The sequence below is a fragment of the Apis mellifera genome, linkage group LG12, assembly GCF_003254395.2.
Source record: "Apis mellifera strain DH4 linkage group LG12, Amel_HAv3.1, whole genome shotgun sequence".
NCBI classification, from domain to species: Eukaryota; Metazoa; Arthropoda; class Insecta; order Hymenoptera; family Apidae; genus Apis; species Apis mellifera.
Genome location: NC_037649.1, coordinates 10,962,412 through 10,989,774, shown reverse-complemented (window position 1 = coordinate 10,989,774; position 27,363 = coordinate 10,962,412). Strand labels below are relative to the sequence as shown.

The 27,363-nt window shown below is 42.9% G+C and overlaps 1 protein-coding gene and 1 long non-coding RNA gene across 9 annotated transcripts in view; one reads left to right on the top strand and one right to left on the bottom strand.

Annotated features, from left to right (window-relative positions):
* Positions 1-856: 856 nt before the first annotated feature.
* On the top strand, positions 857-5,906 carry LOC102654992. Its single transcript, XR_410821.3, has 2 exons — positions 857-3,208; positions 4,921-5,906. It is a non-coding gene; the product is annotated as an uncharacterized LOC102654992 (long non-coding RNA).
* A 6,529-nt stretch (positions 5,907-12,435) lies between these two features.
* LOC100578818 (amyloid beta A4 precursor protein-binding family B member 1-interacting protein) overlaps positions 12,436-27,363 on the bottom strand; it is a 120,580-nt gene continuing 105,652 nt past the window's right edge. For 7 of the 8 annotated variants that reach the window (XM_016915510.2, XM_026444475.1, XM_016915509.2 and 4 more), the window contains 7 exons: positions 21,373-21,543; positions 21,007-21,162; positions 20,693-20,926; positions 20,387-20,616; positions 19,573-20,235; positions 19,104-19,478; positions 12,436-19,029 (listed from right to left, as the gene is read on the bottom strand). In XM_016915510.2, the coding sequence (XP_016770999.2) occupies positions 17,632-19,029; positions 19,104-19,478; positions 19,573-20,235; positions 20,387-20,616; positions 20,693-20,926; positions 21,007-21,162; positions 21,373-21,543 (3,227 nt within the window). In that variant the 3' untranslated portion in view covers positions 12,436-17,631. Of the gene's footprint in view, positions 19,030-19,103; positions 19,479-19,572; positions 20,236-20,386; positions 20,617-20,692; positions 20,927-21,006; positions 21,163-21,372; positions 21,544-25,444; positions 25,604-27,363 lie in introns of those variants that run through there. The other variant, XM_016915512.2, reaches the window with a different exon arrangement.

Below are 27,363 nucleotides of genomic sequence, written 5' to 3'. Positions count from 1 at the left end.
GCACGCACTGCCGCTCGTTTCCTATGTTTTCGCACGCACGGATCGCGGCCGGGTGTTGTTTAAATTAATCGAATCAAAATATTTTTCCACAACCGATTCTCTTAACCGTCTCCGACCGAATTAAAATCAATTCGAAAAGGAAGGCGATTACACGAGTTCGTTATTGTAAAATTGAGCGTCGTTCGTTATGAATCTCGTGTACGAGAACGATTTGAATGCAAAGAAGAAAAAAAGGGAAGCGAGAGAAGAAAATCGTACGAAAGCGTTGTTCGCGCCACTTCTACTTTCCAATTAAGGTAATGGAAACGGGGATATATTTTTATTATCCTGCGTGCACGCAGGCATTTCCACGCTCATCGAGCAGAGGGATGATGAGCGTAAGGGGTGGAGGTTGGTTTGGGATGGTCGGGGGATTCGGGATTGAATCGTTCCTCCGTCCCGTTTGCACGGTACTCGCTGCACGGAAGTCATAATCGTTATTCTCGCGGGTTTGTTGCGGCCAACCGACCGGAATGCGCGTCTTTTTTTCCCTTCCTCGCGCCTTTTCAAAACGAACGGTACCTTGCAACGTTAGGTCCTCCTTCTGTCCGTTCAGAAGAGATTATACAAAGATGTATGATGTATATATAAACCTCATTAGAGAGAGATCGGATTGGACTGGAAGGAATCTCGTCTCTCCCTCACTTTCCATTTCGCAAAAAAAAAAAAAGAAGAGATTCGTCTGCACGAATAGTCGTTTAAAAAAAAAAAAAAAAAGAGAAGAATAACATCTGATCGTGGACGAACCACATCGCGACCACATTTTCGAAGAATAAACAGCGGCGCGCGGAGACACGTCCGGCACGTGGGAGGGAGGGAAGGAGGGGAAAAAAATGGTTTTCCAACGAAAAACCTTGGCGTCTCCAGACAAGCGGATGCAAATGGAAGAGAAGGGGAGAGAAGGTGGGACGCTAGCTGGCAGAGTTGGCCGGCCAAGAGGTCGTGGAAGAGGGGTTGAAAGGAGGAGAAAAGAGGTGGAGCAGCGGAGAGTGGAGCGAGGGTGGCAAGAGGAGGGAAAGGGATGCCGTAGGAGGGTTGATATCGGCTAGAAGGTGAGCTTCGGAACGCAATGTCCGGCCTGGTCCAGCCGGCAGAGATGCGAGTATTGATCTAGGCTCAGACCTAACCCACCCTCCTCGGCCACCTCCAACCGCCTCCTTTCGCCTCCACCATCTCCGAGCTCGTCGTGAAGCCAGCCCTGCTCCGTTCCTAGGGGTCGTCGCCGAGAGAAAAAGGGATGGAAACGCGGGGCGAAGTCTGAACGGTGGAGGAGGAGGAGGAGGAAGAGGAGGAGGGCGGCGGAGAAGGGTATACGGAGGGGGAGGATGGGGGCTGGAGGCTCGAAGGAGGACCTCGAAGTCCGGCTTGCCGAGCTGTGCTGCCCCTTCAGCTACGCACGTTCACTCTCACCTCCTCCACCTCCGATCTCCTCTTCCTCTTACATTAGACACGCTGCAGTGGTGCTCAGTTTTTGGGGATTGGTGGAGGGATCCGCAGTCGAGGAAGGAAACGTTTCGCAATTTTATATTCGTGGCGATCGAGGATCGAGGCAGACTTGTCGCGATCTCATATTCGGCGCTTTCTAACTTTATCGAAGGGGATGGGGAGGATCGAAAATGCGTCGAGAAAGAGGGAGGGAAGGGAACGAAAGCGAATCGTAAAGAGAAATAATACGTTTCGCGTGTACATCGCGTGGAGATTGCGTTGAAACAATAGGAGGAAAGAAATAAAAGGAATAGCGTGTAAAGGGAATGAATAATGGGGATTTGAAATATGGTGTGTCGTGGATTTCCACGTACAGCTGGTATACAAGAGCGTATCCGCGTCTCAACGCGTTATATATCTGGTTACGCTCTTTTGGTAAAATTGTACGAGGCGATCGATTAACCGGAGGAATTAATTTCGACGATGCTTTTCACCCGACCAATCGCCATCGATCGGATAATGAATTTTCTTTCGAACAATTCGATATTCCGAAGCGCAATGATCGTTTAAAAAATTTTTATAATGAAATTCGTCATCTCTCGATGGTAGGAATTTAATTTAAGAAAGGGGAGGGGGAAGAAAAGAGAAGGAGAAGCGAGAAGAGAGAGAGATAGAAGTGAAAAGGAATGGAAAAACGGGTCACATCGGGGGGAGAATTGAAAATCGGAGGTTCTTGCTCGATTCTCACGGCCGTTCGTGCCGTTTAATGAATAAATGGCGAGTTTCCTTGGAGGTGGAAAGGGGTGAAAATCGAAGGCAGCCACGCCCTGGCTGGAAGAAAGAGGAACAAAAGGAAAAATCGCTCTCGCCGATTGCTCCGCGACCCATTGAATCCGGAAGTCGCCACTCGAAAGGGAAGAGAGAGAGAGAGAGAGAGACGCGCGCGTTTCGAGCGCGTATCAAGGCCAAGGTTTATTAGCGTCGGATCAGTTTCAGAAGCCAGGCTTAGGTGTCAAGTGGTCGCAAGTGGTCTGAAGTGGTGCTCGTAAAACGCGAATATAAACGACGGACGGACGGCCGGTCGAAAGTGTTGCCGTCTGCTGCGGCGGCCCCGCTTTCGCCTCACTTTGTCCTTTGCTCCTTTGCTCGCGCTGCTCCATTCCCGCCAACTTTTTCCCACCACCGCCACCGCTATATTTAGCCTGTCAACACGTAGATAGATCGAAGATGCGCGTATCGTTTCCCTTCCCTTCTCTTCCCTTTCCGAATATTTTACTCCACCACTCGGTTTCACCCAACGTAATGATATATCGCGACAATGAGAATATTTTCGTATTTAGGTCAAGCGCGTCAAAGCGTTGGGAAATATTAGCCGACGGTAAGGAAATTAATCGATAGTATAGTTTCCGTCATCACCGTGACCAGCAACACTATCTTAAATCGATATAACGGAGGAGTATACGTGGCGTACTTACGTGGAATAACACTTCGGTCGGGGTAACAGCGGATGGAAAGAACGGCGGATGGTGGTCGGAAGGCGATGGAAAATTCATGGTTCGATGGTACGGTTTGGAATACTGTTTCCACGGCCGTTCATTATCGAGGGTGGAAGAGGAAGAACTCCCCTTCTGCTCGAGCGATTTCGGTAGCGGAGTGGACGCGGCCACGATTTTCGCAATAATTTCAACAGTTGCGGAGAGAGAGCGAGCTCTGAAACCGGTATCCGAGCGTGGAACTTGAAGAGGTCAGTGGCAAGGGTTGGCGTGGAGGAACGCCGGCACGATAACGTCGCACGGAGTTACTCGAATCCCAATAAATCCAAACGCCCCCCCTCCTCCTTCCCGTCTACCAACCCCACGCACCCTACCCCCCCGGCGCCCGAGGAGGCCTGCATAACGCCTCTCCCCGAGATTAGTATTAATTTATAGCGTTGGAAGATAGGATAGAGCAGTGGCGCGGCGGCCTCGTGTGCCGGTGGTTGGAGGAGGGTGGAAAGTGAAATTTCGTGGCTACGTGGAACGTGGTGGATGCCGTTGCCATTTCCATTTTCCACGCTGATAATTGGAAACCGGCCGGCCAACTTTCGTCGCTATGTAAATTGTGCGTTGTTCCTATCTATTCCGATCTCGTGAGAGGGAGAGGCGAGCTAATGAGTCGACCTTTTCCTACCCTTCCTCCTCTTTCACGATTTTTCTTACGATTTCGCCGATCCAACGAATCTGGAATTGAACGCTAGGATCCGTTTTGAATCAGGAATTTTTGCGTTTGAGGATCGATCAACGAGAATCGTGACGTTAATAGGCTCTTCTCGATCGAAAGATACGCGAAAAGATTAAGATCCCCCCTCGTCGAACCGACTTTATCGCTCTTACGGCGTTATCTTATTATGGGGAGGATGGTTGGTAAAGCAGGGTGAAAAATGAAGAAGAGGCGAGAACCTACCCCACGGAGGATCATCGGTCATCGCCCAAAACCTCCCTCTTTCTTTTCTCGCTCGCGATATCGGACTGTAATGAATCTGTCGCGTGTCCAAGAGATTTCATTTCCCGGCTTGTCGGTGATTTTTATCAAATATAAAATATCCGATTATAGATTTTTAACGTGTATCGGGAATAAACACATCACAGATCACAGATAAAAGCAAAATGAACGAAAACTTTTTCTTTTTTTTTTTTTCTTTTACGAGAAACCGATAAAACGACAGAGAAAACGATTATATCCCGCGAGTTTCACGCGAGCACAGAAATTATTTATTACGCCATTTCCAACTTTCGCCACGGGGATTATCGAACAATTTACCCCGTTAAATTTTCATCTCCTCCACCCCTCGCCCGCCGTCTCCTTTTTTTCAATAACGATCTCTCGTAAAAAATCATCCACTCCGAAATTCAGCGGCCGCGATAAAATCCCTTACATGTACGGCACACGTGGACTGCCGAGGTATCTATCGAGTGGGCGACGTTACGGGAATTGAAATCAACCCCGACCTTCTCCACTCCTCCCGTCTCTCGACGACGACCCGAGAAGAAGCTCGCGAGGGACGGACGGACTGCCTGTTCTCGAGGAAGGAAGGAGGAAAGGAAGGAAGGAAGGAAGGAAGAAGGGAAGGAAAGAGGGAAGGAAGGAGTCGAACGCCGCCGTCGACCCAGTCCCAAAGAATTTGACCCACATCATATCGCTCGTTTTTGCCTTCGCCTCCTTCACCTTCCTCCGCTTCCTTCCCTCCCGGGACTATTATCTTAATCCCATACATCCTCTTTAAGAGGCGTTTCGCCTCTCGAGCCAACCCGGCCGCCGCACCACTCTTACTTCCGTGTTTCCCGCCGTCTTCCCTTCCTTCCTCTTTCCATCCGATTATTCCCTTCTTCTTCCTCTTTGTTTTAATAGCGGTTAAAGGATAAACCATTTTTCTCGCAATTCCGCCATTGTTAATCTTTTTTCTTTTTCTTTCTCCAGGTTGAATCATCATTTCATCGCTCCGCTCTTGTTCTTTCGAAGATCAGTCGAAAATCTACTGGAGGATGACTTCTCAAAAGAAAAAAGAAGAAAAAGAAAAAAGAAACATCGGAATCCCTGGAAATGAAGTGACGGAGAAAAACCCGAGATGTAGAAATCCCATCACCATAAAGGCTGCTACAGAGATTGGAAGCAGCAGTTTGGAAGGAAGAGAATAGCGCGGGAACAAAGATGGTGTTCCGGGTTGTCCTACTTGAAGAATATTCTTAAACTTGGGTGGGCGCACGTGCTACGAACTCTCATAAATTAGAGATGCTCGATCGGCCAATTAATACGATGTTTCCAGTGGCGTGTACGATCTACGCGGAGGAGAAAGCGTGGAAAGGAAGGAGAGAGAGTGTACGTCGAGGGAGGGCTGACAAACGTGGTTGGGATTGGCCCGATTGGCAGGAATGGAGAGAGAGAGAGAGGGACGAAAATTATTGGTCAAATACTGAGAAAGCGGCAGCGCGTACGTACATCAGACGCGCGACGCCGCTGGCATAAATTAAATTAGCATAATTTCGTGTTGTCGAGCAACAAAGTGAAAAATGCCGCGACGCGTCGCGACACGCCGTGGGAACAAGCTCTGGTCTCGATACGATTTCGATCACCTTTCGATTAATCGCGAATTACGCGTGAAATTGATTCGATCGGCGGATTCGACTCGTCTTCGAATCGAGGCAACGATTGCATCGATCGTGTACGGAGTGGATCTCTGGATTCGGATGAACCGTGCTTTTCCTCCGCGATCGCTGACTGCATTTTTACAGGGAAAAAGAGAGTTTCTGTGCCAGATTCTCAGAACGATAAATACGAGTTTGTGCCTGTTCGAGGACGTTTGCGATTAATGGAAAGAATATTGTTGTTAAAGAACGATCCATTGTACGAATTATTATATATAAAATTTGTAAATCTTATGTGCGAATAAATATTATGTAAGTTGATAGAGTTCGTAAGTTTACGCATTATGTATATGTGTAGATATTCTGATAATATTAATCTTTTTTTGGAAATGTATATGAAGCTTAAGTTCTTTTTAAATCGTCACTTTTAAACGGAATTGTATATTTCTCAATGCAGCAATGTAATACTTTGTAAAAAGCTATTATAAGTCTATTATTATTTGTAAGAGAAAGTTTTGGAACATATTCAAATATTTCTCTATATTTTACAAATTAATTATTTTTCCTTTGTTAGTTGTTTAGATAGTTGTATGATTTAATACTTTTTTTTTATTTTTTATTTTGAGCTCCATCGAATGAATTGAAAAATGTATGGTTCCGTGTGAAGAAACAAATTTGATTGTCACAAATCTTTTTATACGAATATGAAAAAATTAAAATTGTATCAGAACATATCTACCTCAAAATTGTGTAATTTCTCTTCGGGATATTTTTTAATATTTTTGTAAAAATGAATCAAATAAAAACATTCGATAGAAGTAATGGAAGCAGCGAAGGTAAGTATACTTAGGATTAAGGAAAATGTTTAAAAAAATATGGCAAATAAAATAGAAGCTGCAAAGGTAAGTATAAGGTAAGTATGAGGTAAGTATACTTAGAATTAAGGAAAATGAATAAAAAAAGAATAGAAGCAGTAAAGCTATAAGGTAAGTATAAGGTAAGTATACTTGGAAACGAGTTAAAACGATGGAATTTGAATGAGAAATTTCAGAAATTTGACGTTATTTCCAAGAATTTTGGAAATTCTAGGAATTTGACGTCATTTCCAAGAATTGTCGCGAAAAAAATGTAAATAAACATTGAAAATGTAAATAAACAGACCAATGTTTGTAAACAAACGAGAAATTTCGTGCCTGGCAGAAAAATTTTCAAAAATTTTTGTAAATAAACATTGAAAATGTAAATAAACAAACCAATGTTTGTAAACAAAGGAAAATTCTAAGAATTTAACGTCATTTCCAAGAATTTCGAAAATTCCAGGAATTTAACGTCATTTTCAAGAATTGTCAAATTTTTTTTTTTTAAATGTACTTACCTTTATATACTACTTACCTTTTATATCTTCCTGACAGATTTCTTGACAGATTTCCGAAAAAAACATTTTTTCACTATTTTACTTAATACTAATTATACTTACCTGTTTCGTACTAGTCGATTCTTAGTTATCAAATTTTTTAAAAGTGAACTGAAAAAGAAAAAATAAATAAAAAATATATTTATGTATTATTTATATAATAAAAATCATAAAGAATAACGTTCATTTTTACTCTATTATTCCTTTTTACTATATCTTACGTTTCCGCTTTAATAATTTTTATATTGTAATTAATCTATTGTTTTTCGTTTTTGAATTCTATCCGAATTGTCGACGAAATGCGTATTGCCGATAAGTTAGGCATCGATTAAAAAGTTTCCGCGGTCAGCGCCATCTCGCGTTTGGATCACCGAAGCTTCGACTCGTTACTAGCATAGCAGGATATGCAAGGAGGTATGCGAAGTCGTAGACAAGGAAAGCATCATTGCGCGAGAAGGATAGAGAGCGTCCCCCACCACTACGGAAACGATACATGGAATATTAATTAATTACTCGTTTTCTACGTAAAATTTCTATACTTTTAAGATCGTATCTTGAAGCTAGAACTCCACACAACTTTCTCGTATCAATTTTAATGTAAAATTATTTGTCATTAATTAATTATTAATGATTAATGCATTATACGTTCTAATACATCGAGGACGCCATATTGGAAATTTATTAATTACTCGTTTTCTATGCAAAATTTTTGTACTTTTAAGATCGCATTTTAAAGCTAGAACTTCAAACAAGTTTCTCGTATCAATATTAATCCAAAATCCTTTATATTTATTTATTTATTAACGAATATCCTACAGATTTCGCAAATTTTCTCACTCGGTAACCGAATTATAAACAATTAATTTATTCGGTTAAACGGTAGAGAATTATAAATAAAATTTATACACGAATATAGAGAAGGAAGCAACGTTTCAAATATTCATATATGACGATATTCAGGAATAAACCTTACGTTAATAAAAAATTAATGAAAAATGTGTTACGTATTAATAACGTTGATACGATACAACGCGTTAATCGTTAATAAATAATTAATGAAAACGAATTTTACATTAAAATTGATACGAGAAACTTATCCGAAGTTCTAGCTTCAAGATGCAAGCTTAAAAGTACAGAAATTTTGTGCGGAAAACGAGTAATTAATGAATTTTCAATATGGCGTCCTCGATGTATTATAACATATAACGCAATAATCGATAATCGTTAATAAATTAAATTAAGAAAGAAATTTACGTTCAAATTGATAAAAGAAAGTTGTTTGAAGCTCTAGTTTCAAGATGCAAGCTTAAAAGTACAGAAATTTTATGTGGAAAACGAATAATTAATGAATTTTCAATATGGCGTCCTCGATATATTATAACATATAACGCAATAATCGATAATCGTTAATAAATTAAATTAAGAAAGAAATTTACGTTCAAATTGATAAAAGAAAGTTGTTTGAAGCTCTAGCTTCAAGATGCAAGCTTAAAAGTACAGAAATTTTATGTGGAAAACGAGTAATTAATGAATTTTCAATATGGCGTCCTCGATATATTATAACATATGACGCGATAATCGATAATCGTTAATAAATTAAATTAAGACAAAAAATTAATGTTCAAATTGATAAAAGAAAGTTGTCTGAAGCTCTAGCTTCAAGATTCAAGCTTAAAAGTGTCGAAATTTTAAATAGAAAACGTGTAATTAATGATTTTTCCACGTATCGTTTCCGTAGTGGTGGGAGACGCTCTCTATCCTTCTCGCGCAATGGTGCTCTCCTTGTCTACGACTCCGCATACCTCCTTGCACATCCTGCTATGCTAGTAACGAGTCGAAGCTTCGGTGATCCAAACGCGAGATGGCGCTGACCGCGAAAACTATTTAATCGAAGTCTACCTTATCGGCAATACGTATTTCCTTAATAATTGGTACACGATTCGAAAAAAAAACGCGATACATTAATTATAATTTAAAAATTACCAACATATATACAGTAAATAATATATACTGATGAATAATAAAACAAAGATGGAATATTTGCTTACAAAAATATATTTGTAAGAACGCATATTCCTTAAATTTAACTTTTTAAAATTATTTTCTTTCCGATTTCTTTAAAAATTTGTAACAATCTCGAAAAAAGAAAATTTCGTCGAAACATTACATTTGAAAATTTCAATTGCTATCAAATACGATTATATTTAAATTTCAAATCTATACCGTGTAAATCCATCATTATTATCTCTAACATAATTAATAATTAAAATAATTAAGATTTTATTAAATTTGTATTTATATAATTGTATAATTAACACGCAAATTATACTTGCAAATTTGAATTTCATGAGAAAAGGAACGTGAGAAAAGGGGAAGAATAACGAAGTTTCAACGAAATTCATTACGAATTCGATCTCCGATCTCGTATATACGCGCAATGATTTTTAAAAAAAAATATCTTCTTACGCCCAAGCGTAGAAAAATTAAAAATCGTTGTTCTCGATCTCACGATTTTCCATCTTCAACGTAGTAGATACATGTCAAATCGCTATTATCTGCGCAGGCACGCGTGTAAAACGCGCATAAAGCGCGTTATAAAATAACCTGTATCCACGAGGATGATCCCTTTACAGTACAGACTTCCCTCCGAATCTTAATTTCGAACGTCTGGTATCGAGCGATCGTAAAACCGATCCCGGCTCCCAGAAGAGCGCGACGAGCGATTGGCCCGGCAGGAATATCGGGGGGCTTCCCTCCCCACGCAAACTTATGCTTATTTCCCGTCCACGGAACTTTCGACGATCAAACTTAATTGACTGGCCGTCGGATAGACAAACTCGTTGGTGAAGTCAATAAAATGGGCCGAAACGAGGAGTAGAAGAAGAAGAAGAAGAAGAAGAAGAAGTCTTGGTGGCCGCATCTTCAAACTTCCTTCTCCTTTCAACTTGGAGTTTTCCTCGCCTTTTTAACGGGGACACTCGTTTCGAGATGAATTTTTCGAACTCGCCTTCTTTCGGAACGGAATTCGAGGATTATTCGAAACGTTTTATAGGATTAATTCTGAATAATTCCGCGAAGAAGATTGGGAAGATTTTTTCTTTCTTTCTTTCGTTTAGAGCGATATTGGTTCGCTGGAACGATAGTTTCGAGTATATCGAAGCGAATATTTCTGACCGATGCGAACAGAATCGGCGAAATAATTTATAATATAAAACGATGGAAGGAGAATTCGCGTGAATTCGCGGAGTATTTTCGAGGATGTTCTCACCGGCCAGCGACGTTAATTCTATTCCGATAAACTATCGATCGAGTTTTTCTTTCCTTTTTGCTTTATCTTTTTCACAAACGAACTCGCGTGCTCGAAATTCAGGTTCAAGTTCGAGTTGAAAGCTAAAAAAAAAAAAAAAAAAAAAAGGAAAACGGTTGAATCAGAGACACGAGGCAGAGACGAGACTTCTTCTTAAGAAAAAAAAAAAAAAATGTCGCGAAGAGGATGGAAACAGTTGGCTGGTGAAGTAACTTCCTTCTGGCAATGCCTCTCCTCCTCGTTCTTCTAATTCGCTAACGATTTCGCGGCCGAGGGCACATCACCGGGACAAGCGATTACGAGTTTAAGGTAGCCGACAACTGGAGGAGCGTTGGCGGCGGCGGCGGCGGCGGCGGCGAGCTCCACTCCTCGTAAAATTATCCGTAATAAAATCGTGATTTACGCCCGTGTTCCTGGAAACCAGACCGCTCGAAACGTTCCACTATCCCGCTCTCGGTCCCTCTAACCGTGTCTCACCCGTTTTATCTGTCCGCGCTCGTGCTCCTGCCTCGGGATACCTTGCACCATCTCCATTCCCCCTCCCCATTCCATTCCGCTCATCTCGCAACACACTTTGACCTTTCCGTGCTTCGCCTTATTTTCCACCAACCTTCTCGGCCGATCCTTTTCGTCTTCTCTTCACTTTCTTCCTTTCGTCGATCGACGTTCTCTTTCGTTACGACGATATCTTTAAAAGTCTCTGGAAAAATTTTAAAAATTGTAAAAATTCGATATACTGGAAAGAGAGAAAACTTTGATAAGGAGAAGAAGAAGGTCGGAGCGGAAAATTTTTCCAACGCGCATCAAATTCGAGACGCGTAAAAGTCGGGCGACGCTTTCATATCGTGATGCTTGTAAAAGGCGGAGGGGTGGCTGATCGAAGAATTGAAAAGGGAAGCGAGAGAGAGAGATTGGGCTCGCGACAGAGGGAAAGAAGAAGAGCAGGGTTCTGCCCCTAGCTCGGGAGAAGGCTCGAGGGTCGCGTAAACGCAAAGTAGAACGCACGACTCCCATAAGTCGTAAAAGGAGGCTATAAAATTGCGGCCTCCGCGCCCACGGGCGGCCACTCGCCAATTTCATATATTTACGTCAATCTTCTCTCCAGTTATGAAACGGCATAGGGTGAAACGCGCTTGGTCCACACGCTTGCGAAACCGTGAAACTTTGAGGAGAAAAAGGAGGATCGGTTATTGCATTTATCGCGCGCGCGCGCCTGTAATTGCGCGCGTAACGTGACTCCTTTACAAACTCGAACTTTTCCTTCGCAAGAGAGCGCATCGCGATCCAACTCTTTCTCGATGCTTCGAACGGGTTTTTAAACGACGATGATTACCGCCATCCTGTTTCTTCCACGCGTCGGATTATATTAAGCTATTGATATCATCCCGTGAGAACGCGTACCGTATATTTATTTATATATCCAAAGACTTTCCAATTTCGTTTCTTCTCGTAGCGATTTCAAAATATTCCCCACGTGCGCCAATTCAAGGCGTACGATTCTTCTTCCTTTTTCGTTATATATTTTTGAGATGGTGCTAGTATTATATCGTATAGTTCTTCTATACAGCTGGATAATTCGCGTGATAACTCGATATCGCACGTTCGATTATCAGCAAGGGAGAAGGGGGGATGAAATTTTTTCCCCCTCGGAAAATTTCCAACCAGATAAGATAAACCGATTTCGCGGGGCGAGATTGAAAATGCGAGGCGTCGAAACGTGGAAAATAGGCGTTTAATTTTTTTTCTTTTTTTTCTCTACTTTTTTATCGGATATCAGGGGACGATATTACGTTATATACGAGCATATACGAGGATCGGCTTTATGCAAAGGAAATTCAATAGGCGAACAGTTTATGCGTGCTTGCGCGATGCGGTGGTCCCTGCCGCGGGAATATTAAAAAGAGAGGCTTTTTTATCGGACCGCTTTATGAACGGCAACGGTTTTATCACTCGCGCTCGCTGGAAACTCTTCGACCCCCTCACCTCCTCACCCTGATTCGGTATCTCGAAAGCGCATGTGAAAATGAGCGGAACAAAACGAGTGTTGTTTCGCTCGTGTCGAGATGAGATACGATTACGGTATATATTTGTTCGGCGTGCGAAGGATACGAAGAAGAAAAAGACGATCGTTGAAATATACCAAAAATTTATTTACATAAAAACATGAATATAATATTACCTATAATATTTCAACTGCTGCTTGCATTTTCTTCGCTTTTCCACTCGGTGTCAATATATTCAAAAAAACAATCGGCGTCGAGATAGATCTTATCCAAAATTAATCGGTATTGCCGCATTCTTTTTTTTTTTTAAATAGTCGATTCGACAATTCGTCGAACGAAAGTTATAAAGATTGAAGAAAGGGATAAAGAGAGGAAGAGAGAGAGAGAGAGAGAGAAATAGAAAATAGCGAGAAAAGATCGTCTAATCCTTCAAGGATATACGTAATCGATAAGATGTAAACGCAATTCTCGTTCGTCGACTGAACGATCGAATCGGATCAAATCGAACGAAACGCATCAGAGCTGGATTCCTTTCCTTTTATTTCCTTTCTCTCCCTTCCCTTTTTCTCCTTCTCTCGCCTCCATTATTTCCTCCCTTCCATCCCTTCCTTCGATACGCGATCCATGCGTGCGCGCGACAAGAACGAGGAAAAAAAAAAAGAAAGATCGCTTCCTTCCTGTCGTCATAAATAGCGCGTTTATTATTATTATCAAAATCGGTGGAGCACGGTCGATTCGTCATTTTCATTCACCCTCTTCTTCCATCAACTTTTTCTCGTGTTCGTTACAATATTTACAAAAAAAAAAAAAAGAAAAAAGAACGTACGCACAACACAGGATTATATTCAGAGTTATCGGTGGAAAAAAGGAAATAAAATGTTAGGCAGGATTGATCGAAACATTTTATCGTTCATTTCTCTCATCTCGCTTTCCTTCCTCGCCGATAGTTGATTTTTCATCTTCGAAAATTTAAAATTCGAAATTATCCATCTAAGAATTTTTTCTCCAATTGCACTCGACCCTCTTACCTTCCCAAAGCGAGGGAATTTCGATTTTTCCAGTCGATCGTCGATCGTCAAATATTCAAAAATTCTTCGAACGAGGATCGAACGATAAGAAGAGAAGATGAATCGCGTGGATAATCGCGCAACAACACGGTGACGATCGTTGTGCGATCGGCGTTTATCAGCGGCGTAAGGAAAGGATCGAGCACGCGATCTACCACGCTAAAGCTTCCTCTCCTTCGTCCTATTTCTTTTCTTCTTTCCTTCCGTTTAGCTCGATTAAGCCTCGCTTCCTTAAACTGTATAAACGGGTATAAAAAGGAGTCGTTCGCTTCGCCGATTCTTACGAAAACTTTGGACCACGTGGCGCTTGTTCCTTCTTCGCGGGAATTGTTCGAAGAAATTTTCGTCAAACAAGCCAAAACAGGTAAAAGGCGAAAATTAAATAAACTCTGTAACCCAAACATCTGGCAATTATTTCTATTTATCTCTATCTTAAGAGTCTTAAGATCTTAGGAGAAAAAAAAAAAAAAAGAAAAGAGAAAGATATAAACTAAAATGTAAACTTAAAAGAAACATGGTTTCCATTTCTACATACTTTTATTAAATATTTGTACTCTCTACTTTCGAATCACAATTATGTACAAAATTAAAATAAATAAATCAAAGCTTACAAATAATACAGATATAATGTAAAAAAACGTGTCGCTTTAATCGTATGGGTTACAGAATATTCGTTATTGATAAAAATTCTCCCGTCTTGGGAATTATTTACCCGAAAGTACAAGTAAGTATAGTTTTCCAAATTGTAGATATATATATTTAAAAAAGTAATGAGAAAAGAAAAATAGCGGTTTGTAGAGTTTCTCTTAAGAATTAAAAAAAAAAGAAAATAATAATAATAATAATAATAATAATAATAATAATAATAATAAATCCTTTTCATATAGGTATCGAACTAAAATTATATCGCTTATTTATTCCTTTATACGAGTTTCGAAGAAATATCTTGGAAAATATGAGAAACTAAAAATTTATTCTTTCTTCTTCTTCTTCTTCTTCTTCTTCTTTCAACAATCGATCAATTTTCCAATCCACATTCGAAAATTCACATTTCAAAAAATCAATTCTTCGTCCCTTGTGATCGCAAAATAACATCGAAATAAAATATTTTTAATCTACTATTTTTTTTTTCCTCTCCTCCTCCTCTTCCTCAATCTCGAGCAAAAAACCGCGTCGAAGAAGAATTCATTCCACGTGGCACTGGTGCTCGATCGATCGAGCATATATCGTCTCTTGGACGCGAGAAAAAATCGGCCAAGATATCCTCTTATTAGAAATCTCTCGTACGTACGTAAGAAAGACACGGACAAGTGAATAATCTATAATAATATCGTTTACAATTACGTGTGAAAAAGAAGACGAAATATCGTTCACTCGTTATTATTTCAGTTCAGTTCAATTGGACCTTGTTCACGATTGCATACGATTACGGGATTCTCGAGAGAATCGAGAATCGTTATCCCTAAATTCTCTCATTCCTCATTTACGAATTTATCCGGAATAATAACGATCCGGGGATTTGTTGTCGCGTGTCTGTCGTTGGAAAAAGGATCAGGAAAAAAAAGCTCACCAGGAGAGGCACTGGATACACGCGTAAAAAAATTCTCCTCTTTGTCATCTAGCTCCCGTATCAAAATTGATTTAGTAGAAAATATCGCGATCTTCTTCGTCGCTTCTTTCGGTGATATATAATCGTTTAAACGTCTTGTAAAAAGCTTGCAAACCTCCTCGACCAAACTTCTCTTCCCTCCCCTATCTTTTACATATAATCTTATTCCGTTGCTTCTATTTTTTTTCCCCCTTTTTTCTTTTTTTTTCTCTTTTTTTTTCTTTTTCTTCTTTTTTTCTTTTACTCGAATACGCTCAACTTTCCAAGTTAAAAGATCGGAAAAGGAGTAACGCACTCTGTGAAATTCTAGATAGCTCCGATATCGAGTTCGATATAAAAAAGTACGGTCAACGAGAGGCCTTCAATGGTTGCTGAGAACTTGACTTGTTGCATCGTCGAAATCCAGTTTCCTCGTATTGCTCTTGATCGATACAAGTATAAAATGACGTAATGTTCCGGCACGATATTCATCGATCAGGAGTGGATGAGAACGGTGCGCACTCTAGAAAAGTCGATAGAGATCGAACGTGGATTATTATACGTGGACTTGTGAGAATAATTAAAAATATTTGCCGCGTTAAAATCTCCAAGTGATTACAAATCGATCTGTGAAAAGTTACTCTGATATGTGTATCGAATAAAAAGGGAAAAAACATTCGATTCGCATATCGAATCACGCTGACAATATCGAAATTCGTAGATGGAATCGTATGGATCTCGCATAATTGATATACAGAAAATATTAAACAGAAGTGGTATACAACGGATACAAATTCACAAAGTCCACAAATCGTCTTCTTTCCACGCGTCGATCGAAGACGAAATTATCGAAAAAGAAGCTCCCGTTGAAGGAGAATCACGTTTCGATTTTGTTTTTTGATAATTTAGTTACTAGGATTTCGGAAGCAGCGAAACGGGAACAAAGATGAGAAGTGAAAAATGGTAGGAACGAGATATGTCGAGTCGTGGAGTGAAAATTTCGTTTGTAAAGAGTCTTGGTTGAAAAAATTTAGCGTATTCGTAATCGTGTATGCGTACGCGTTCGTATAGCAGAGCCTCGAGACGAAGGGCGAATAGAATTCGTGCCCACTGTCGAATGGATTATGCTTTATCGTGCTACACACGTCGTACAGAGAGGATATTATCGTAATATCGTACGATATCGATCTAAACATACAGCATCAAAAAGTCGATATATAAACGCTCATACGTGTTTCCATTTATATACATACACACTTATGTACGTTTAAAAAAAAAAAAAAAAAAAAAGGAAACGCAATACGTGTCATCTTGCGAACGTATTCTCGTGCGAACGAACGAGGAGTGTGTGTGTGTGTGTCTTTCTTCGTGTCTCTGAGAAGTTTATCCTCTTCCCCGAATGAACAAAATCTTTCTTGTCCCGATTTTATTATTCCTTTTTTTTTTTTTTAACCGCGTCGCGATACAATTGTTCGTAATTGGAACAACGCAAAGAGGAAAAAGAAAAAAAAAAGAAAAGAAAGAAAAAAAATATCGTCCTTCCATCTTACTCAACGCGAATTTGCTTAATCTGCGTCAGCGAGCATCAGAGATACTTAGCTAAGCCTTAGTTAACTCTGGATTATAAACTTGCACACAGAGATACGACCACGGTTCTCGTGCATTTATCTTTTTTTCTTTTTTTTTTCTTTTTTCTTTTTTTTTTTTCTCTTTTCTTCACTTCTTCTTTCCCTTCTTTAAATTTAAATTCGATTGCCTCGAAACCGAGAGGATCGTATCCCGGATCGACCGGATCGGTAAAGAAATCGGTCGGAATCAATCGTCTCGGTCGTTTTTCCAAAACGGGAGACAAAACGAAATTAGCAGCTTAAGATTTATTATATCACATCGTCAATATGTGCGGCAGTATTTGCTTCTCTCAAACGTCCTGAATAAATTTGATCGGCCGTCGAGAAGGGCTCGGCGCTGAGAATCGATGTTTCACATCGATAACTCGTTGACAATTTTAACCTGCAGCTCCGATTCGCGATTATGTCAAACTTCTGTCGCTATGTATATATATATATACGTATAAAAAAAGAAAGAAAGAAAAAGAAAAAGAAGGAAAAAGAAAATTCTCCTATATGTTCGAGCCTCGACGGACTCGACGCACGTGATCATAGTGATCATCGGTTTCGATTGGCAGTATCGATCGCGAGACGCTTTCGCCCGCGAGACCTTAAAATGTACACAAATGTATTTTAATCCTAGAGGGACGACGGGATTATTTAATTCCCACGGAAAAGAAAAAAAGGATCGTTTCAAGGCGGTTCCAGAAGCAGCCGATCTCCGTGCAAAGAACGTGTGGCGGCGACGCGTACGCAAAAGCCGAGCCTCCCCTCTCAAGGATAAGGATAATCGTCGTCCAACTCCTCCGCTTTTCCCTTCGCCTCGCCTCGTTTCCCTCGGAGGACGCGCGGGAAGGGGGACGCGTCACAGACTCGAACGGTTTAGGACCTCGAAAAGCGCAAAAAAGGTGTGACCGAAATCACAGAGAGAGAAAGAGAGAGATAGACAGAGACAGAGAGAGAAGAAAGCGCCCTTCCCGCCTCACCCTCACCCCTTCCACCAGCTGCACAAACAGCAAAACCATCGCCTCTCGGGATGGGGCTGGAGTATCTGCTATTGTCAGTGCATCGCCCTGGTGGTGGTCAGATGGGTGGTCTCCGCCCTCTTCGGCGGCGGGGGTGGCGGCCTTCGTTTACTCGCGATCGCGTTCACGATGTTGATGCTGCGATTCTCGTCGGCGAATCGGACGCTCGACTGGCGGGCGGGGCTCGACGCGTACTCGACGGGGGCGTGGGGATCCGTCGCGTACACGTTCTCGTAGAGATTGTCGGCCCCGTAGTGTTCCTGCACCCAGTTCGACACGTTCGTCTCCCTGTAATCGGCGACGGCGGGGGGCGGGTCGCGGAAGCCGAGCACCTCGTGAGGGGTCGTGGTCGAGTCGAGCTTGCACTTCTGCGCCACTTGCCACTTTTTCCTCATCACTCTTTGAAGATCCTTGAGGAAGTCGCCGGGTGGCGCCTGGTCGGACGCTGCCAGCTTCTTGGGAGACGTGAGCCTCGTGCTGTCCGACCTCCTGGGCGGCATAGGCTTCCTCTGCGGCAAAGCGGGGCTGCCCGGTTCCTGCTGCGGGGGAAGATTGAACGTGATCTTCTTCCCCGTGCCGGTTTTCGACTTGGGCGAGGTGGGCGGCTCTTGAATGGTGACCCTGCGCTGGGGCTGGGGGCTGGAGGCAGCCTTCAACTCGGCCAGATAGGGGGGGGCCGCGTAATGGCCGGCCGCCGATCCTTGCTTCATCGCGCTTCGCCTCACCGTGTCCATGTTCGGATTCGGCCTGATAGGCTGGATCGCGTTGTGCTGCTGGTGGCCACCGTACATCGACTCTATCTTCGAGTTTTGCCTCGTCAGGCTCGACGACCCGTTCCCGTGTTGCTGCTGGGAACCGTAGGCTGGCGGGGGCACGAACGGGGGGGGCGAGGCGAAGTTGGGCGAGGTCGGGGCGTAGGTCGGTGTGCTGGCGCTCGAGCCTGGGTAGGAACTGTGCGGCGACGATACCGAATTCACCGCGTTGCTCGCGTGAACGGCGTTCTGCGGGTTCTGCGAACCGTAGCTCTGGCTGTTCTGGATCGTCGAGTTGCTGCTCGGATTCGAGTACATCTGCTGTTGGTTGCTCGACGACGGCCTGGACGAGGCGTGGGTCGGCGTACCTTCGGGCGTCATCGACGACGAGCTCGAGGATGCGGATTGTTTCGGCCTCGCCCGACGAATCGTCCCCGTCTCGCCGACCAGAGGGCTCGGGGGCGGCGGAAGGGACGCCAAACTCAACGAGGAGCCGGTGAGCTCCGGCGTGTTGCACACCGGCAGTTCGCCAGGCGCCGGGGGAGGTGGCAGAGAGTCCAACGAGAGATTCGATCTGAACATCTCTGGCGGAGGTGGGGGGAGCGGCTCGTTATCGGATTCTGCCTCCTCCGTGACCCTGGACGGTGACGGTGGCGGTGGTAACGAGGTGATCGAGTCCATCTGGAAAAATGTATATATAAATAACGATCGGGAATTCGTTGAATTCGCGCCATCTTAACCCTCAAAGTACTGACCATACACGACGGTATAGGACTGGTCGGTGTTTTCGATTCCTGATTATCCGATCTGTTGTAGCCCATGGGGCTCGCTCTTTCTCTGACCGGTGTGCCGGGCGGGACAGGGCTGACTGGGGTCGCGTTACCGGATCTGTGATGTCTCTTCAAAGTCCCGGATCCGTCCGAGTCGGTGCCGCTCCTCCTTCGACTGTGCCTTCTGGTCAACGTTCCGGAACCCGAGCTGGTCGGACTGGGACACGAGTCCGGCTCGTCTCGAACCGTCTCCCCTACTTCCTTCAATTGTCTCGTGATCGACGTTAGGGGCAGCTTCGGATTCATCGAGGGTTTCCTCTTTATCGTGCCCGTTGGAAACTCGCCACACTCGAAAGCTACCTGCCGTGCGAAGTTAAAAAGATAAGAGATGGTAAAAAAATTCGGATAAGGAAAGCAAGGAGTTTAAAATCCAGGGATCGTCTGTTGCGTTTACCTCGCAACTACTGGGCGCTCCGTCCGACAGGCATCCACTGGAACTCGAGCTGCTCGCTCTGCTCAGTCTACCGTCGTTGTTATAACTCTGTCGTTGCTCGGAATTGTAACTTTGCCTCTGGTCTTCGTACTGTCTGGCGTTAGCCACTTCCGCGTTGTGCCTTGAATTTTCCGTGAATTGACGAGCGTTTTCGTTCGTGGTGTTGTACTGAGTTTGATTCTGAGTTGGGGGGGCGATCGAGCTAACCGAGCACGACCTCGCGTGGGCCAGCATATCGAGATCCTCCTGGGCGAGCTCGTCGACCAGTGTCCTGTAATTTTCCATCAACTGCCTCCCGTACTTGGCCACCCTGATTCCGACCATCCATCGTTCCAAGGACGCGTTGTCCTCCGCGCAGAGGAATTTGATGTACTTGGTCGATTTCGGTTGCTGCAACCTCGGGTGTTTCACAGCGAAGCAAAAGTCTGTCGGGGCTTTGTACTTCTTCTTCCAACCGATGCCGTAGTAGATTTGGTTCACGTCGAACGTGGCCAGGCAAACGAGATCGCGAGCAGTGCGAGCCTTTTCCTTCGGCCAATAGTAGAGGCCGGATGCTCGGAGAATAAAATGATATCTCTTCCATCCCTTCTTGCTATCAGATTTCAGATACAATGGTCCCTCCACCTGAACGATCAAAGTTGAAATATTACTCCATTATTCCTCTTTCAATTTTCATTCTTTTTTTTTTTCTTTATTTTAACGAATTATTATAAGACAGCATCGATATGCTATCGATGCAATATCGAAATCGAAAATAACTTCAACTTTTAATTACCTCTGGCACGCCAACGTTACTGCTTGAAAAGAATTCCTCGAGGAGAATATTGCGCGAGTGATCGTCGTATTCGCCGCAACTTCTGTCGGATAGACCCAGAAGAAATCTCTCTGGAGTGAGGAAGAGTTGGGTCTTTTCTGGCCTCTCGACAAAGAGCAGCTTATTTTTCGAGTCTCTGGTCCACAGTAACAGATTTTCCACCAGCAGTTCGTGATCTTCGTATACCCTTTCTAAAAAAAAAAAAGAAAATCAGAATGAAAAATTGTCCGATTTCTTCTCGAGAAGAAAGATCGTCTGGATATTCACCCATGAAAAGGTCGGGCAAATGCTCGACCACCGTCCACTTTGGATCCATCGGCACGTGATTCTTATCTGCCAGAAGCCTGCACACGTGCGCCACGCTCATCCCTTCGTCCACGAGCAAGCTTTTCCCACTCCCGTCCAAGGTGAACGCTTTGATGAACAATTTTTGAACGCTGGCTTCGCGCATCTTCTCCAACGCCAACCGGATCTTCTCTGCCTTCACTCGGCTCGCCGCGTCTTTCCATGGAAAAAAATTGACAGAGTTAAAACACCGTCACATTTCCACTTTTTTTTATCGAAAAATATCGAAAGCTTACCCATGAGTTGGTGAGATTGCTGCTGGGGACCCGTGTGCATGGCGGTCTGAGGTGGTTTGTGCCCGGAACCGCTGCTGCTCGCGGAACTCTCACTGGACAACATCGACACCGTGTCCGAGAACGCGCTGTCATTGTCGGGACTGTCGGTGCGCATAGCTGAAAACGAATACTCGACATTGATCTTACGAAATAATAGAAAATTTCTTTCGTTTCACATTTGTGTACATCTCGAAAGAGGTTCGTTCAGAGGTTATTTTATTTCCAATAAGAGACGAAACTCTTAGAGGCGTAAATATTCGAATAATTCCATCTCGGATAATCTAAAAAAATTTCCAGAAAGGAAAAAAGAAAGAAAATCGTACGTACCTCCTTCGTTTTTGCCGATATCGGTATTGTCGCCAGCGGTGATTCTAGTGCTGTTGGGTCGGCCCTGCCTCTGCGAGTCGGGTGCAGGTGTGGAAGCGATGTCGCCGTCGCAGCGGCGCTCCAGAGCGCACAACTCGCCAAGGATGGCGTCCAGATCGACATCCTGGGAATCTGCAACGAAAGGGCGAATAAGGATTAATTTCGCGGTTCACGAAAACAAAGCGATAAAACGATAAAACGATAAAACGTAGACGAGGAGGAAAAGGAGAAAGATGTATGGAGAGGTATGTATCGAGAGTGAATATGCTGAAAAAGAAGGAGTATTCGTGTATTTCGACGATCACGATCGTCGTATAATGGGGGAAACTGCTAATGGACACGAATTATCAACGATCCAGCGATGAAACCAGTTCCGCGCTAATTACCCGCACGATTGTACGCTCATCTGGTAACCGCACGCAGACCTCCTTCGTTCTGTGTTCCACGAATGTGAAACGAGGCCTCGGACGTATCGTGTACCTGACCTCGTGCAACCCACCGAGGCGAAAGTCCTTGGCTCGCCTCGAACGAACCAACCAACGGTTTTAATTGCGAGCCGTAGATCGTTTACTCGTAAACCGGTCGATGCCTGTTTTTCCAATCCCTTCTCCTCTCCAATGTAAATCTATCTTTTCGGACGAAATAACGGGCGGACAGATTAGACATCTATTTCCACAATGCTACGATAATGGTTTCGAATCGAAATGTAATAACGAAAGTCGAGGAGCAATCCTCTTCCTGGGTGTCGAACGTGCATTCCTCTCGCGATAATTATCGCGGGATCCTTTCCACGCACGTGATAATATCGACTTCGTTAAGATAATTAACGAAATTAGTTCGGTTAGTAGAGGGATTTTTCAACCCGGAGAAAATCGTTCCAACGAATTATGCAATCGTTCGTAACTACTTGTTGTACGAGTTACCATCCGAGTAGTTATCCTCGCAAGTAAAGAAGAAAGTAATATCGAAGGAAAGAAAGAAATAAATAAGAAATAATTTTGATCGATATCTACTAGTGGTTGCTTCGCGAAAGAAGAAACGTTCCCCAAGATTATTTTTATCGTTCATCGACTGTTGCCCTCCTTTCATAACAGCAATTAGCGAATAACAGCGTTCAGAATGAAATTCTCGCGAAGAGTTACGAAGGCGCGAGACATTCCATCGCGAGCCTCCTAAGGGCGCTACCCGCCTATCTCTCTCTCTGAAATCCTTTCTAAAACGGTTTTCCTCGTCTAAAAACTGCTATCCTTAAACTATGGAGACCGTAGATGGAACATCAGAAACGGTAACAGATGTAAGATGCGACACGCTTTATCAAGGTGATCAATTACTCGCGAATTAGTGTCAAGATCGTTTCTAATTCGGATCGTACCAGAGTTAATCGTGGATACGTATAGGAGATATATATATATATAAAATGTAATTTGGCGATGTTAAAATTTAATATTCATTCGTTTCACGAATCCGTCGTTTTCCTCGAACAAAAGACCAACTTATTCACGGGTAGGATACGTATCAGAGTTAAGAGAAACGAAAGATCGAGTGAATGAATGACGAAGTCAACGTGGAATGCGACGATATCTCGTTCAGGATTGTCTAGCCACGTCGACGACGACCATAGGAAACCCAAGAAACTCGGGCTAACGTTATCAATCGGATTCTTCGCTTTGAATTTCCAACCTGCTGACATTTAATTCAGCGGAAAACGAGCTGGACATTCATTACTTCGTTATAATGTGTACGTTATCCTCGAACGTTTTCATTAACGCACACCTCTATCGAAATATTGTCTCGAACTTAACTTTTTTCTCTTTTCAATTTTTGTGGATTTTGGAAGGTCGATTAAACGAGATACAAGGGAAAGAAGAAGAAGAAAAATGGGATAAAAGGAAGCAAACGACGTGACAATAGATAAGACACAATAGGGTAATGATAGGAGAAACGACCTTGAGCAGCCGAATCTTCGAGCGGCTGGCTATAATTAGAACGAACAATAAGAGCTCGCTAATCACCGATTGTTAGTCCAAGAGCGAGACCATTCAGTAGTTTCGGAACAGTCATCTGCTTAACAATGAGCTCTAATCGCGGCCGAGCTTAACTTCTCGATCGGTCAGAGAGAACCGACGCTTTTCAACCCACCGACCGACCAATCGCAACAATCAACGGAACGGAAATCCTGCAATACCATGAACCGCGCAAATTCCCTGGAAATCGAATCTTTTTTTCAACGATAATACTTTATCGCCCCGTCTTTCGATAACATTTTATCCTATCTTTTTCAATCGCGTCGAAGGTTAATTTTTTTTATTAATTATTATCTCAATATCTACGTTCGTACAAAAGTACATTGTTTCGCTTCACTGTGAAAGTGGTAGCATTATTGTGTATTTTTGTAATTGAAAATTACATTAGATAATCTGATAGTTGGTAGGTAATTTAATTGATTAAATTAAATTTAATTCAACATTTCGAATTTTCGATCGAGACCGTAAATCACCAAGGATATCGAATGAATAAAATTAAGCAAATATTTTCAGAAATATAAATCCTCCGTTGATCGTCAGATTACCGGTAATTTCAGAGATTCGCGAAGCTAAACGTATTCGAAATTCTAATCGATAATATATATATATATATATATATATATATATATATCGAATTGCGTTCTCGAAAGCCATCGACAAAACGGGGGTGCATAATTTACCTTTCGATGATTATCGATCGGTATGCGTACACAAATACGAAAGCGAGAAGCGTATATATTCGTTGTATATATATATATTTTATCACGAAACGATATTGTTTATTCGTAATTGCAATCTTCCTTTCTTTCTTTCTTTTCTCGATAAATTCGATGGAGATCCAAACCCGATCGACGCGGCAACCCCGTTTCGAACGAAACCGAAACCGAACGATGCACTTTCCACGTTTACAAACGATGGGATAACCTCGGCTACGCCTCGTGCGCCTCGTAAACTCGCGAATAAGCCAACGGATTACCGTTAGCCACGCGTCTACCACCGCCTCAACGCCGCCAATGGGACACGAGAAACGTCCAATTTGTATTCCCGCAAGGATCCACATCCGACACAGAGGTGATGCACGTGCGTTTTCGAGTCGCGTTAATGCCCAACCACGTTCACGCGCGATCCTCCTCCACGATACGACACGTACTATCTGTCCTCCTCCATGTTCTCCTCCTCGTCCACCACAGACGAGGAAACTATAAAATTTTTAGGGAGTCCGGAGGAGGGCGTCATCTATTCAACGAGCCGAGCCGAGTTTAGTCAGTCTGCGCACACTTTCCTCGTTGAATAACGAACGAGGATGTTCTATTCGTTTTCCGATACGGAAAACAAACACCTTTTCTTCCTTTTTTTTATTTAGAGAGAGAATTTGATAACTCGGACAAAGAAGAATCGAATCTTGAAGATTTCGAGAGAAAAGGATATAAAATATTCATGTTGTTGCGTGAAAGAAAGTTTAAAACAAAGTTGGATGAAAGAGTAATAAATAAAATAGGCTCCGACTGACGAGTACTGGTTTAAATAACGAATAACAAATTGGTATTTTTAAGGCGTGGTTACTGTTGTTGATTAAACAACGATGATTAATTGCGTTGATAAGTTTGTAATATATATATATTACGATGAACATTATTCGAATTCCATTCAAGGTAAATAATTTCTCGCGGTAAATAACTCGAATTATAAGTCGTTTCGATGTAATCGCAATATAATCCGGTTGGCTATCGAAATCCGAAAGGCTGTTTATCGGTCGAGTAGCGAGGCGTCGAGAAGCGATCTCATCTCGTGGCAAAATGATCGAGCGAGAGAGGAAAAAACACGTGTTTATCGCAACGAAAGCGATCTCGATGAGAATTCGTTCGAAGGATCGGGAAGCCTACTTTCTATCTGCTTTCTCGCGACACTGCATTATCACGCGGTCGAATCCGAGTATATCCATAAAAGCTTCCTGTTCCTCCACTCGGCTTCCTTCTTAGATTCACGGTTAATCGGATACCTTCACGTACCTTTACTCGCAAGATAACCCAATATACTCTCGTTGCTTCCGAAATTCGCGAGCATGTTCGAGAATACGACGCCGATCCTTTGCCAATCGATGATCAATCAGCATCCAACCAACACGTAACACGCACCTAACAACGACACATTATTATCTCCTCCGTGAAATTTCGACACCAGAATCGTATCAACACTTCAGGTGACTCTGTGTATACAAACATTCGACGATTTTCGACGATTTGGAAAATCACAGTTGCGAAATATCGTGCAATTGACTTGAGTTACTCGAAATATATTTCTCGTTCGCGATAATTCGATCGGATCGAGGGAAATTGGATGGAGAAATGATCGAGAGGAGCGATGAATGAATCGAGGATAGGTAAGATGCGAAAAAGAGGGATCATTGGGCGAGATAACGCGGCGGGAGACGGGGAGATACGCGACACGAACGCATGTTTACCGCGCGTGCGACGGCGCTCGACTAAAGGCCTTAAGGTGAACACACTTGCCTCTTGCCTCGAGAGTTTTCCACGCGGACGCGCTCCACGCTTGCGTGTAGGTGTACCTCGTACGTGGTTGTGTCTCCAAAGCGGTAAAGAGGGTTGGACGTGCACGGGGAATTACGCAAACGTCCATTAGACTGGCTATTAGCGTTAAAAATTATTTCACGCGATCATCGGCCTGAGGAAAGCAAACGAGAGAGAGGGAGAGAGAGAGAGAGAGAACAAAGGAGAACTGGGATGAGAATGAAATTCGAATGGAAATTCGGCAAATGGAGGAGTAAGTTTTTTTTTTTTCTTTTCTTTCTTTCTTCGTTTCTCTCGACAACGATCAACGTTGTTATGTTGTTTAATTCTAGCGGAGAACGATACAGTTACGGGATCGTTACTCAACCGGTATAAATCTTCTCGATTTAATTCATCGTGTCATAATTCGTATTGTATTCGCTGATTAAATGCATAATAATCCACAAATGTGAAAGTGCTAATACGTTTTATAGCCGGCATAAAACGTAACAAGCCGTGAAAGCTTGTTGTAAGATAACCGATTAAGCGCATTATGCTCTATCGATCACTCTGATTCGAATAAAGCCGATCTTGAAAGAGGAGGCGATATCATTAATACATATATATATTGAGAATTGAGAACGAATATTAGAAAATCGGAATCTTTTCTTCCAAAAACGAATGAAAAGTATATCTTTAACGAAGTTAGTTCGAATATGCCTCGTACTTTTGTAATTAACGAAACTTTCTACATCGAATATATATATATTATCTCCGTCCCTTAATATTCTCGACACAAACACCACGAGACTCAATTTCCTAATTACTTCAACCGCCACCCACGCCGTTCCTCTTCCAACATAAACGACAAATCGTGTCAAACGTTAAAGTAGTACTCTGCCAATCCCCCAACATCTCCAACATCGAAACGACGTTCCATCCTTTCATCGATGATCGATTCGCCAAGCATCATTCGAACATCGATTCGACGAAATCGTCGGATCTGGAATCGGTCGAGGACCGAGGGCCAACGATCGGGCAACGAACATATTCGATCGAATCGAAAAACACTGGGAGGGGGAAAAAAAAATATGGTTCGATATGAATCGAATTGCGTTGCGGGTGCGAGTGCCTTCCGTTCGTTGGCACGGACAGCCGGACGAGGGAGAGGAGGAGGAGGAGGAGGAGGAGAAGAGAGAAAGAGTTCACGGACCGAGGAGAAGATTCGTATTGATCGAAGTGTGGGCGCCAAACGGCCGATTTGATAAATTACAATCGACGCCAGCGCTCGTGGATCGGTCTTCTCCTTTTTGCAACTAATTTGCGTTGTAATTCTTGTCGCCCAAGCGATGTGGAACGAAAGAGGGGAGAAGGGAGGCAACAAGGGATGGACGGGGTGATTAATGCGGTTCGATACGGTT